At 33.7% G+C, this 12,749-nt stretch overlaps 1 protein-coding gene across 2 annotated transcripts in view; it reads left to right on the top strand.

The window, feature by feature from the left end:
* LOC105341000 (A disintegrin and metalloproteinase with thrombospondin motifs adt-1) overlaps nt 1-12,749 on the top strand; it is a 21,834-nt gene continuing 9,085 nt past the window's right edge. The window contains exons 1-19 of one of the 2 annotated variants that reach the window (XM_034473549.2): nt 1-57; nt 2,547-2,605; nt 3,628-3,682; nt 3,862-4,032; nt 4,297-4,407; nt 5,120-5,227; nt 5,585-5,746; nt 5,868-5,978; nt 6,071-6,181; nt 6,312-6,491; nt 6,656-6,826; nt 7,845-8,015; nt 8,352-8,522; nt 8,650-8,820; nt 9,143-9,313; nt 9,471-9,641; nt 9,974-10,170; nt 10,496-10,652; nt 10,924-11,210. In XM_034473549.2, coding sequence (XP_034329440.2) covers nt 2,579-2,605; nt 3,628-3,682; nt 3,862-4,032; nt 4,297-4,407; nt 5,120-5,227; nt 5,585-5,746; nt 5,868-5,978; nt 6,071-6,181; nt 6,312-6,491; nt 6,656-6,826; nt 7,845-8,015; nt 8,352-8,522; nt 8,650-8,820; nt 9,143-9,313; nt 9,471-9,641; nt 9,974-10,170; nt 10,496-10,652; nt 10,924-11,003 — 2,496 coding nt within the window. In that variant the 5' untranslated portion in view covers nt 1-57; nt 2,547-2,578 and the 3' untranslated portion in view covers nt 11,004-11,210. Of the gene's footprint in view, nt 58-2,546; nt 2,606-3,627; nt 3,683-3,861; nt 4,033-4,296; nt 4,408-5,119; nt 5,228-5,584; nt 5,747-5,867; nt 5,979-6,070; nt 6,182-6,311; nt 6,492-6,655; nt 6,827-7,844; nt 8,016-8,351; nt 8,523-8,649; nt 8,821-9,142; nt 9,314-9,470; nt 9,642-9,973; nt 10,171-10,495; nt 10,653-10,923; nt 11,211-12,749 lie in introns of those variants that run through there. The other variant, XM_066070001.1, reaches the window with a different exon arrangement.

The raw sequence follows: 12,749 nt of genomic DNA on the forward strand, positions 1-12,749 counted from the left end.
GTCAATTCCTAAAAGTTTTTAACATAAAAAGTAGTTAGAGTATTGTTTGTTTGCACGGTATGTTTAAATTTTATGTGCAAAGTTTCAAATTTTAAAATATTTTATCGAAACATTGTTTTCAATTCTAAAATAACTCATCGAAAAATTGTTTTAATTGGCAGGTTTTTGATGTTTTGCTGAATCGAAAGGTTTTTGGTTGTTTTTTTTTTTTTTAAGAATAAGCTGTTATTGAAGATTTATTGAGGATCTATAGATTGATTTCGTTTGTCATCTTCGCGTTTTGAAATATATTTTGAAATGATAACGCGATGGAGATAAAGTGTGGTTTTATTATAAAAAGAGGAATTTTCATGCCTTTCTGTGAGGATAACAAATAGAAAAATGTGTTTAAACTGTGCCGTTGTGATATCACTCAAAGGACTATATGCAATTTTCTGTAGAGATATATGTGAATAGTGTTTTGAGGATTTTTTTTAACCATCAGTGACGTAAGGAGTGTAGAAGAATTAATTTTTAAAAAGTTGAAAAAGCTGACCATTAGAAAAGCGTAGCTTAATATTGCATTACACAGTTTCATGCAAACAATCTTGATTATTCAAAACAATAAATTTGATCATTTAATTTTTATAAAATGAGCCTTTTTTCGTAACTGAAGATAATTTTATTATTTAGTTTATCATAAAATTTGATAATAAAGCATTGGACAATGTTATTCTAATTTGTGGGTTTCAGCTTCTTTGTGATTGAAGACTCATTTTTGTAATAAAAATTCTCAATTTGATAGGGTCATTTAGGATAACATTTGATATTACAGGTAATGACCAAATATGGGGGGGTCTTTATATTTATATTTATTACTTTCGTACCGAGAGCATATAAGTAAAAACTAATAAAGTAGCTAAATAGGGAAAGCAATGTGCATTTTTATTGCTATGTTAAAGAAAAAATTCCATGAATTGATGTACATCCAAATATTATGTGAAAAGTAGTTTTTGCCTTTTTTACTGGATTCGGGGCATTTGAAAGCAAAAAAACACCAATATTTTTTACCGTGGTTTACAAAAACGAATACCACTTTTATTCAGATTAAAACACACCCCCATTTCTTCTCAGCCCAAGTTTTTATTCGTTTTATTATACATTTCTTGGTTTAAATTCACGTGGTTTAAAAATAAAGAACACGGTTATTATAAACATTCTGTTTTAATAACCATCAATTACAGATTGAAACAATTATATAGCTTACATTATAATCATTTTTAAATTCTAGAATTTCTTTTATATACTCTTAAATTAACATACATGTAAGTTCGTAAAATGTTTTATAATAAAAAAGATAAATATTTATTGCTTTATGAGTAAAGTTTTCAAATTTGTAAACACGAGAGAGCAAATGAAATTTAAAATTTCATGAAATTTTATTCATAAATTTAGGAATAAAATGATGCGGAGGAATATCTAAGGAGTGTTTCATAAAAATGTGTGTTCGACAAGATGTTTAAATTTTTATAACTTATTTATAATGTTAAACAATTTTAATAAAACTAACAAGCTTAAACAATTCACAGGATCTATAAAAGAATATATTTATAACAATAGAACAATCAATTTGATTGAAAGTAAAAAAAATATATCATAAATTTTGGTGTTAAATTAATGAAATGATTATGTTTTACTTTCATGTTAAGAATAGTCAGCTTTTCAAGAAATATTATCTTAAGGATAAAAATAAGGCTTCATTTGATGGTTCTTAGCATTTTATAAAATGGGTAAACCCTAAGTTAGTCGTATACAGGGTGTCCCACATATCGGATACCATTTACTGTTTAAATAACTTTTGATTAAATTTATTTAACAAAGTATCAAATGCATTTTCATAACTGTATATGATTTTATTTCAACGAATTCAACAAACCTTCATAAGTTTTTGTCAAATTGAGTATTGTTTTTCAAAAACACAATAAAAATAGAGTGCGTTAAAATAACGTCCTTCTTGATTCACTCCAACCAAAGAAATATGATGCAATTTCGTGACTTCATAATTCAATGAAACTCATTAACTTTTTTGTGGGAACAAATTAAAGCATTTTATTGTATATCAGAGTCCCAATTTACAAGTTTTTTGGACAAATATTATTTGATTTATATGAATTTCAAATGGTATCAGATATTCTGGGACACCCTGTATATGCACATGCAGAAAGGAAATAATTATAGAGTATCGACGATATTTCTTTGATTCAATTTGACATGAAATGTTGGAAAAAAATCAATAAACTGATTTAATTTTGACCTGATATAAATATTGTTTGCTTTTAAAGTTTCTTTATAGCAAATAACTTCATCTATTCCATCAAGTGATAAAATATTAACTTTATCTACTTTCTACTCGTTTGCTGAACTAAATTTTACAGTAAATACTTATACTCCAGCATAAATATACAACAATTTAGACGTAGGAATTGCTTTTTAAAAATATTTAGAACGCTTTTGTCCTCTTTCTTAGAAATTGGGATTTAAAATTTTAATTGATAAAACTCTTTTAGGGTATCCGCTCACGAAGAGTGTGACCAAAGCGATGAGTGGACCTCTGAAGTCAAATTTGGTAAGTAAATCCAAACAAATGTTAGGTAATAGTTAAAGACTCACCAAATCATTCCAATTTTACCGTCTGTGTGTTCTTGTTTTGTTAATTTAGTACTACTGTAACAGTTTAAGCAGCGATATTACTACTACTCTGATTATACAAAATCACTGCTATTATTAATGTAGCAAATTAACTAACGCTATATTGAAATTTAACAACTTACCTATTTGTAGTATTTCAGAACAACTGCTATAAATCTACACTACTAATGCACCTATTTTTATATTTGCTACTACAGCTACTGTAACTTTATTCTACAGCTACAGTACCTATACAACTAATCTTTTGTAACTATATTATTATAGTACTACTACTACAGCTATTGTAACTATACTATTGCAGCCATTGTTACACTATTGTTTTAATGCTTTTACAACTATTGCAACTATACTACAACATCTATTGTAACTAAATTACAACTATTGTAACTATACTACTACAGCTATTGTAACTTTACCAATTAAACTATTGTATATATATATTACAACTATTGTAACTATACTACCACAACTATTGTAACTTTACCAATAAAACTATTGTATATATATATTACAACTATTGTAACTATACTACAACAGCTATTGTAACTATACTACCACAGCTATTGTAACTATACTACTACAGTGAAATAAGCTTTTTACCCCACATGTATACTACCGATACTAATGCAACTATACAACAACTATATACTGCTTTTGCAACTATACCACTACGGTTATTGTTACTTTAATACTGCAGCTAATGTGCTTACACTACTAATTCTTTGTGACTATACTATATAATTACTGTTACTTCAACCCCTGACATTGCGAGTGTAGTAATGGTACTCATACTTCTATATTGTTACTTATAGCTAATATTCTACGACCGCTGTCTATAATTTCAGTATTATTTCACATTGCACTGTTTATGATAACCACCAATTAAATTAAAATATTAGATAAATTCCTGTTTTGTTACTTTGTTTCTTCTTTTTTTAGTTTTTCTACAGGGTCTTAAAGCTTGTTTTGGTGATAGCCCTGTTTACATTGCCCGGTAAGTCAGAAAAATCTTTATGTCTTTATTCGATTTGATTAAATACGATTAGGGGAGAGATAGAGAGAAGAAAGAGACAGACAGAAAGACTGATAGAAACAGATTGATGGACAGACAGTGAGAGGCAAAGAAAGATTATTTCAGAAAAATAGTGAAACTATATTGCTGTTGTCTTACAGAGTACAGAGTATCCGCCGTAACCTGTAGTTCTGGATGGACCAAGTACGGAGAGAACTGTTACCGACTGTACACGTCAAAACTGCCGTGGATGAACGCCCTGAAGGCGTGTCAGGCCGTGGGTAGTAGTCTGGTGGACGTAGGCTCAGACGGGGAACAGACCTTTGTACACAGTGAGAATATCTCTCTCTACTGAAGATAATTATATTCGCGATGATCAAATAAGACCAATTTTACATTGTTGAATTTGTTTTTGATTTTGTTTGCTATTAGGTTTTTTTTCTACATCGCATAAACAGACTTGCGCAAATAAAAATGTAACATATCTTCCCCATTCTTCCAAATTTTTGAGACACGCGAAAGACACGATGGATAGATTCGTTAAAAAAAAATTACATGTAAAGTCAAATAATACCCTACCATCTTGCTTTATTCAGACCTCGCCAGAGGGTACGAGTTTTGGATCAGTGGGTCAGATTCTTCCACTGAGGGTCAGTGGCTATGGTACGGAAGCATTCAGTCCTGGGGGTACACCAAATGGAACTCGGGTAGGTTATCTGTATGAGTAAGATTGTACATATCTAGCGTTGCCTTCATTTGGATTTAAAGATCATTTAAACAATTTTTAAAATGAGTTGAACGACAGAGACGCAGAGTTGTGACAGGATACACTGTCGAAAACCCACGGTCAATATCACATACGCTTACTGACCGTGACAGCAACTTATTCAACATTAATTTCCTCGTTCACATGAATATTCATTACTCTCATCTCACCAATGAGAAAGCAATACTCTTCAAAACATAACGAAACTAAGAAAATAACAATTATATATTTTATGTAAACATCCCTTTTACTTATGTACATAATTTTACAATAGATGTGGATTAAACATGGATTGGTGATATTTTCTTTAGTGTGAATTAGCCATACAAAAATAAAACCTGAATTATTCCTCAGAACGAGAAAAAAAATCAATGAGTTTGCCTACTGTCAGTAAACATATTCGAGTCTGGTCGTAGGTTTTCGGCAATGGGTAGGGAATGATTCCACTGTATAAAAGGCGAGGGTAATCGTAGCTTGATCGAAGTTCAACTGTTATTAATCCAACAAGTCTAGAAAGGTTGATTGGGAGCGTTATATTCTACCTTATTTGATATTTTTACATCTGTTGTTTTAAGCAGTGAATCACACTTTATTACATATGGGTATGTAAAATTGTATCGCATCCGAATAGTAGTCTGTTTTGGTATGTACAGGCGAGCCCAATAACGCTGGGGGCGAGGACTGTGCCAGTTTACTGAGCAGTGGACGGTGGAACGATTACCCATGTAGCCGAAGCATGGCCTACATCTGTGAACAAACAAGTGAGAAAAAATCCCCACACCTAATTTTTCAACAAATATTGATTAAAGAATATTGGCCAAAACAGTTGTGAAATTGCATTTAAGTTTGAATGTGTATTCTATAATTTGAAGCGTCTTGTCTGTTATATTATTAATGAGCTTTTAAGGATATGTCATATTTGCAAACTTTTTTTTTCTTAAAATAAACAAATTGGCACAAAATCAGTAAATTTTATCTATGACAATCGCCTAGGTTACTCGCATATTCTGTTTACTAGTAACTATAAATTGAAAAGTAATCAGCATGCACATTTTTGGAGTAAATAGAAATACGGTTGATTTCAACATTTCATCAGAAATAAGTTTTGATCATTCTAGCTGCACTAGACGCCTGTGACTCCACGTGGAGTTTTAGGAACGGTAGATGCTACAAGCTGTTTACGTCAAAAGTCACGTGGTCTAACGCGTTGAAGACCTGTCAGGCCAACTCAGCTAACCTAGTTAACGTTGCTGATTCCGGCGAAAATTCCTTTGTCCATGGTAATTTAAATTTGATTTTATTTATTTTCATTGGGTGTAAATGATGTCATTTAATAAGATGACGATGGGGTTTTGAACAGTGCGACGAAATTTTGAATCAAGTTATGCAAATATTTACTAGGTTTACTGAGAGGCGAGAGCGTGTGGATGGGAGGGTTTGACGGACCGACGGAGGGATCGTGGGCGTGGTCCGGGGGAGTTTTCACCTGGAGCTACACTAACTGGAAGTCAGGTAAACGTTTCCCTTAACAAACACGGCATTTGTTACGAATATTAACTTCGGCCGTTTCGTTATAATACACTCTCTTAATACGTCTTCTGCAGGCGAACCAAACAACTCTGGGGACGAAGATTGCAACATGATGTACTCTAGCGACGGAAAATGGAATGATGGGAAATGTTCTGGATCACTGCAGTTCATGTGTGAAAAAAATAGTACGGATTAATCACAACTACACCAAATTAATCAAATCTGACCTAAAGAAACCATTAAAACAGTAAAACGCGCCATCAAAATACTTTTTAAAAAAAATTCTTATTTTATAAAAAAATTTCAATTTTAAAGCACCTCCAATAAATGGTGGATGGTCAGGTTTTGGATCTTACGGTTCATGCTCTAGATCTTGCGGGGGAGGTACTAAGACGAGGTCAAGGACTTGTACAAACCCTGCCCCTCAGTGGGGAGGGGACAACTGTCCCGGATCTTCTACGTCCTCTCAGGCCTGCAACACCCATAGTTGCCCAAGTGCGTAGTTACAAAAAGAAATATTCCGTGTTTATTAAATTAAAATCAATTTTAATTAGTTTTTTCTTCTATATAATGAATGTATTAAATTATATACCAATTGAATGTAAATAGACTTACCGGCATACTGATTATGTTGATATTTTTCATTTTACGTTAATTAGTCAATGGGGGCTGGTCAAGCTGGGGAGGTTACGGGTCCTGTACCGTGACGTGTGGAGGAGGGACTCAGCAGAGGTCACGCACCTGTACTAACCCCGCCCCCCAGTATGGCGGGGCCAACTGTCCGTCAACTAGTACATCGTCACAGAGCTGTAACACACATAATTGTCCAAGTACGTTATATGTCATTAAAATACGGTACCAAATCATGGTTATGATTTATTTCTCTTTTTATGAAAGATTTTTTTGTTTTTAAGGACGTTGTTTACTCAGGGTTTGAGTTCTCAAATCCGGATTGTTAACAAGTTCAATTCCAGAAGTAAAATTTGTTTTAAATACAGAAAGTATTTATGAAATGAATTTTTATTGACAAAACAATCGATATTTTTACTAAATTAAGAAATTAGGCTCTGACAAAGTTTGACTTTTACCAAAACAGAGGAAATTTGGACTAAATTTTTCAGATTTTTTTTTCCACTGAAATATTTTTGGTAGTACTGTAATATTTAAGATTTTATTTGTTAGTCAACATAATTTTGCATATTTTCTGTTGGTTTTATCTTGCTTTTTCGTTTAGATAATCGTATGGCACACACTACAAAATATTGAAAAATGCTTAAAAATGATAAAAGACACCATATCTCAAAATTTTGATCATTGACCTCATATGACTTTTATGCCAGTAGAGAAAGGTCAATATACTAAGTTTAATACTATAAATGTTTTAGCATTATCATCATTAAGTTTTTTGTTATATTGAATCAAAAATGGGCAGTCATTTGAAAACTGATAGAGGACATTCGGACTAGAATATCTATAAAAATTGATAATGAAAACTTAATCTTTGTGTCTTTTTAATGTCACTACCATTCATAAACTGTATTTCATTTGTTAAAGAGTTAAGCAATTTGTATTAGTTTCACAATTAAGAAAATCGCAATCAAATTGTAAAATTTTTATGGATTTTTCTTAAATTTTCAAAAAATATTCAATGGACATTTACTAAAAAAAAAAGTCATGACCTACCTTTTTGAAAGTGAAGTATAACACTACCATGAAAGATCTACAACACACAATAGATGGTTTTTCATTATCATCAGTGGATTTTTTTTTTCATTCTGAGTAAACGTCATCGTTAAATTCCGTTTAAGAAAAATTCAAATAGTGAAATTATGTCTTCTATATTTGCAGTTGATGGTCAGTGGACCAGCTGGGGTTCATGGGGTTCATGCTCAGTCAGCTGTGGAGGCGGAAGTCAGTCAAGATCAAGGTCATGCACAAACCCCGCCCCCCAGTATGGAGGCAGTGCTTGCCCAGGCTCCTCCTCTGCGTCACAGGCCTGTAACACACACAACTGTCCAAGTAAGATAATTTTACAACATAGGAGTGCATGTTTGTTTCAGATTTTAATTTGTGCTTTTTCAATGTATTAAAATAACGAAATTATTAAATTTAGTGGTGAATTAAATGAGTTTTAGAATTTTGTTGCTTGATAAGATATTCAGATAAGATGCAGATAAGATGCGTCTGGTATTTTACGTTGTTATTATTATTCGGTACCCTACTGTCAAAATAAACATATTTCATATTAAAACTTTAGTATACATCACTCACAACTGTACAACAAAAATAGGTGTCGGGAGTTAATAATTAAGACACATAAATTATGATCCTGTGTATTATTCTAACATTAACCAGTAAATGGAGGCTGGACTAGCTGGGGGAGTTACGGGTCCTGTACTGTTACATGTGGAGGAGGGACTCAGCAGAGGTCACGCACCTGTACTAACCCCGCCCCCCAGTATGGTGGGGCTAACTGTCCGTGGAGCAGTACATCGTCACAGAGCTGTAACACGCATAATTGTCCAAGTATGTTATATGCTATTAACATACCAAATCATGTTTATGATTTATTTCTCTTTTTATGAAAGATTTTTGTTTTAAATGCCGTTTTAGAAAAAATTGAAAAGTGAAATTATATCTTCTATATTTGCAGTTGATGGTCAGTGGACCAGCTGGGGTTCATGGGGTTCATGCTCAGTCAGCTGTGGAGGCGGAAGTCAGTCAAGATCAAGGTCATGCACAAATCCCGCCCCCCAGTATGGAGGCAGTGCTTGCCCAGGGTTCTCCTCAACGTCACAGGCTTGTAACACACATAACTGTCCAAGTAAGATAATTTTACAACAAAGGAGTGCATGTTTGTTGTAGATTTTGATATGTGTTTTTCAATGTATTAAAATAACGAAATTATTAAATTTAGTGGTGAATTAAATGAGTTTTAGAATTTTGATGCTTGATAAGATAACCGTATTTGTCTGGTACATGTATTTTACGTTATTACTATTCGGTACCCTACTGTCAAAATAAACATATTTCATATTAAAATCTTAGTATACATCACTCACAACTGTACAACAAATATAAGTGTCGGGAGTTAATAATTAAGACACATAAATTATGATCCTGTGTATTATTCTAACGTTAATTAGTCAATGGAGGCTGGTCTAGCTGGGGGAGTTACGGGTCCTGTACTGTGACGTGTGGAGGAGGGACTCAGCAGAGGTCACGCACCTGTACGAACCCCGCCCCCCAGTACGGCGGGGCCAACTGTCCGTCAAGTAGTACATCCTCACAGAGCTGTAACACACAAAATTGTCCAAGTAAGCTATTACAGCGTACATCTGATAAATAACAAATAACACATTTATATTTGAGTAAAATTTTTCTTGGTTCATTCGTTCTAAGCTGATAAAAAGAACGCAGTTGATACAGTATGTGATTGAATAACCTGTAAAAATTAAAATAAATCTTATTAAGTTGATGGGCGGTGGTCAAGTTGGGGATCCTATGGCACATGCTCAGTGACCTGTGGAGGCGGAACTCGGTCTCGTTCTCGTACCTGTACGAGTCCATCCCCCCAATATGGCGGCGCTTCCTGTCCTGGGGCTAATTCAATGTCTCAAGATTGCAACACGCAGGTTTGCATAAGTATGTATATAATATTCTGTTCTTGTACATTTACGCAAATTTATCATACATATATTTATATAAAAGATTAAACACTTGCCTTATATTCACTTGATTGCCTGTGGATATTTTTTTTCAGACTGATTTTGCAAAACGAATATTATTTTCATAGACCATGTTATTTACATAAATTGATATAATTATTAAATTGCATGGTTTTTTCTTATCATACGAACAAATAAAGGAAGAAAAAATGCCCAAGTAAATAACATCGTTACAGTCTTAATCGAACAAAGACTGATAATATAACTAATTTTATGTTGAAGAAAACAAAAGATAAAATTTTCTTGCAGTTGACGGAAGTTGGGGAGCTTGGGCAACGTGGGGGGCTTGTACAAAGACCTGTGGGGGCGGAAGAAGGTCGCGCTCACGATTTTGCACCAACCCAAGACCGGCTAATGGCGGATTAGACTGCCCAGGGAGCTCAGCTGATTTTGACGATTGTAACACAGGGACATGCACTTCTGTAGCCGCTGGAACATATCAGCAGGTCAGATATATGTATTGTGCTATTGTAAAAAATTGAAAAACAGGCTTAGTGTTTTATCATGAGAGATCGCAGAATATTTGACAGAGTATGGGAATAAGATATTCAGCAAACGGTATAAAAACGCGAAAAGCATATTCCATTACGAAACTTTCTCTGACTTTCTATCCTTTAATCAATTTTGAGAATTTAGACATCAATTGTTTATGGTTTGTAAAATGATACAAGTAATGGCGGATGTTTTTCTCGACGATTAATTTTAAAGTGAAAACTTTGTGTTTGAGTTCAACAAAATTCAAATAGATATATTCTTCATCATTTTATTTAGTTATGTCCAACCGGTTTCTTCACCTGTCAATCTGGTGGTATCACGTGTATTCAGTCGTCATTCCAATGTGACTGCTCAGCAGACTGTGACGACGGAAGTGACGAAACAACGACGTACGCCGGATGTACCATGGCAGACACGTGTGAAAACGGGGCTGGTAAGTTAAATTTGCTTTCCTAATGAAACTACCTGTGTTTAATTTACATGAACTCCTAAAATAAACTGTTTACAAACGTATTTGTATTAGAATGAATTCTGTATACCTATTAAAATTTCAAATTGTTTCTATGAAACAATGTTTAATGTTCTCAAACATGTACTTACAGTTTAGTTAAAAATCAACACAATTATATTATTATTTCGGAGTGACTATATTGACGATGATATTTTTAAATGATTCATATTCCTTACTTTATTTGACTCTGTAGGCCGGTTTGCCATCTCTTTGCCGATCCTGTTTGGAACAATTCTGAGCGGTCTCCTTGCCGTGGTTTTGTCTGCAAGATGAATTGAACTTTAATTTGTTATCATGTTCGATGTATTGACATTAAATTTCAGCATCATCAAAAAAAATATATCATTAATTTGACATTTTGATGATAGATTAAAGCATGTCGGTTTTATTAATTACATGTTTTTGTAATTCTGCCAATGTATAGATAATGTTTAATGTGTCACCAAACAAATACATTGAAATAAAACTATATTCATCGCAGTTTTCAACTTTCATTTTAGAAGATTTACAAATAACAAAATCTATTTTCACATTTAAGGTCATTTAATAATAGCTGCAGGACTGTAGCTCCCGGTCTGAAAAAATTCGGATGGACGACCTGGGAGCTACAGGGCCACCCACAGTAAAAACTGCAATTTACGGCGCACAAAAAATTGCGCTAGCTTTAGACTGATTAACCTTATAACCGAACAAAGTCTATACAAATATACTATATTTGATTCCAAAAGCTTCCTCGGACATTTTACTACAGATATCATTACTTGCCTCTGATATTTTTAAACACTATCACCAGCCCCGTAAAGGGTGCAGTTTGTTTACATGTAAAAATGGCGACTCTCGATCTCGACGTAAATTTAACATACCTCAATTTCTGAGGTCGGTATATAGCGTGTTTAAGAGAACGTTTGAGACAAGTAGAGTACCGATATCAGTAGTAAATTGAAAGAAGAATTTAATGATACTTAATTTTTCCACAGAATATGTTCGGAAATAAGTTTAGCTAGCGCTGTAAATTGCAGTTATTTACTATGGAAGGCCCAGTAGCTCCCAGGTTGTCCATCCGATTTTTTTCAGACCGGGGGCTACAGACATGCAGCTAACTTAATAAGTGACTCAGGTTTGCATAAAAATTTAAAATTGATGCAAATGTTAAAAATCATCTCTACTTCTGGACATCCCGCAGAGAAAATACGTAAATGGTTATGAAGAGCAAGGATGCCTCTACCACAATTGTGAAATTCATGACCCCTGGGTCAGTGGCTCAAACCATGGGCAGGGCCAATATAGTAGCCATGTGGTAATTAAAATGTATTAAATCTTCGGAAATTTCTGATCTGCTTCCGAGTAAATTTGTGAAAAACGCAAAATACCTAAATATGATGTCTATATAGCCCTCTACCAAAATTAGATTCAGGCCCTAGGTTGACGCCAACATAGTCATAAATATACTTCTTTACCTCCGTAGCAGGGAGACTGAGACGAACGAAATACATGATTATGAAGTCCAGAAAGCACTTTCCTTAAAATTGCGAATTACACAGCCCATGGGCAGGAATGAAGGCTGTTTATTAAGGGGTGACAAATATGGCCATGTTGTGAATATGCAATTTTAGGTCACTTCAGTCACTCCCGTAACCTATTGTTGTTGGTCGAAGAATCCTTTGCCTTCACAATATTTTGATAACTGAAGAGGATTAGAAAGTACGTCTTAACTCACAAAGTGCGTTAGGCGGTTAATCTCATAACAGTGAAAGGTTAAAACTTTCACTATTGACCGTTACTGGCCCGCATTTCTCTTATTTTCTAATGACCAAAAGTTTTGGCAACTGGAGCTGGGCCCAGTATTATAATAGATATTTCGAGATTCTTTCGACTCTTGTACCCCCAGCCCCTACCCTAGCTGTATAAACCCAATTACATGTAATAAGAAAGCAAATACTCTGTATATGTAAATATTTCTTTTTTTTTATTTTCACGCATTTATAGGCGAAGTTTGATTCAAATATTTTAAAATAAGCC

Source organism: Magallana gigas, chromosome 8 (assembly GCF_963853765.1).
Source record: "Magallana gigas chromosome 8, xbMagGiga1.1, whole genome shotgun sequence".
Lineage (NCBI taxonomy): Eukaryota > Metazoa > Mollusca > Bivalvia > Ostreida > Ostreidae > Magallana > Magallana gigas.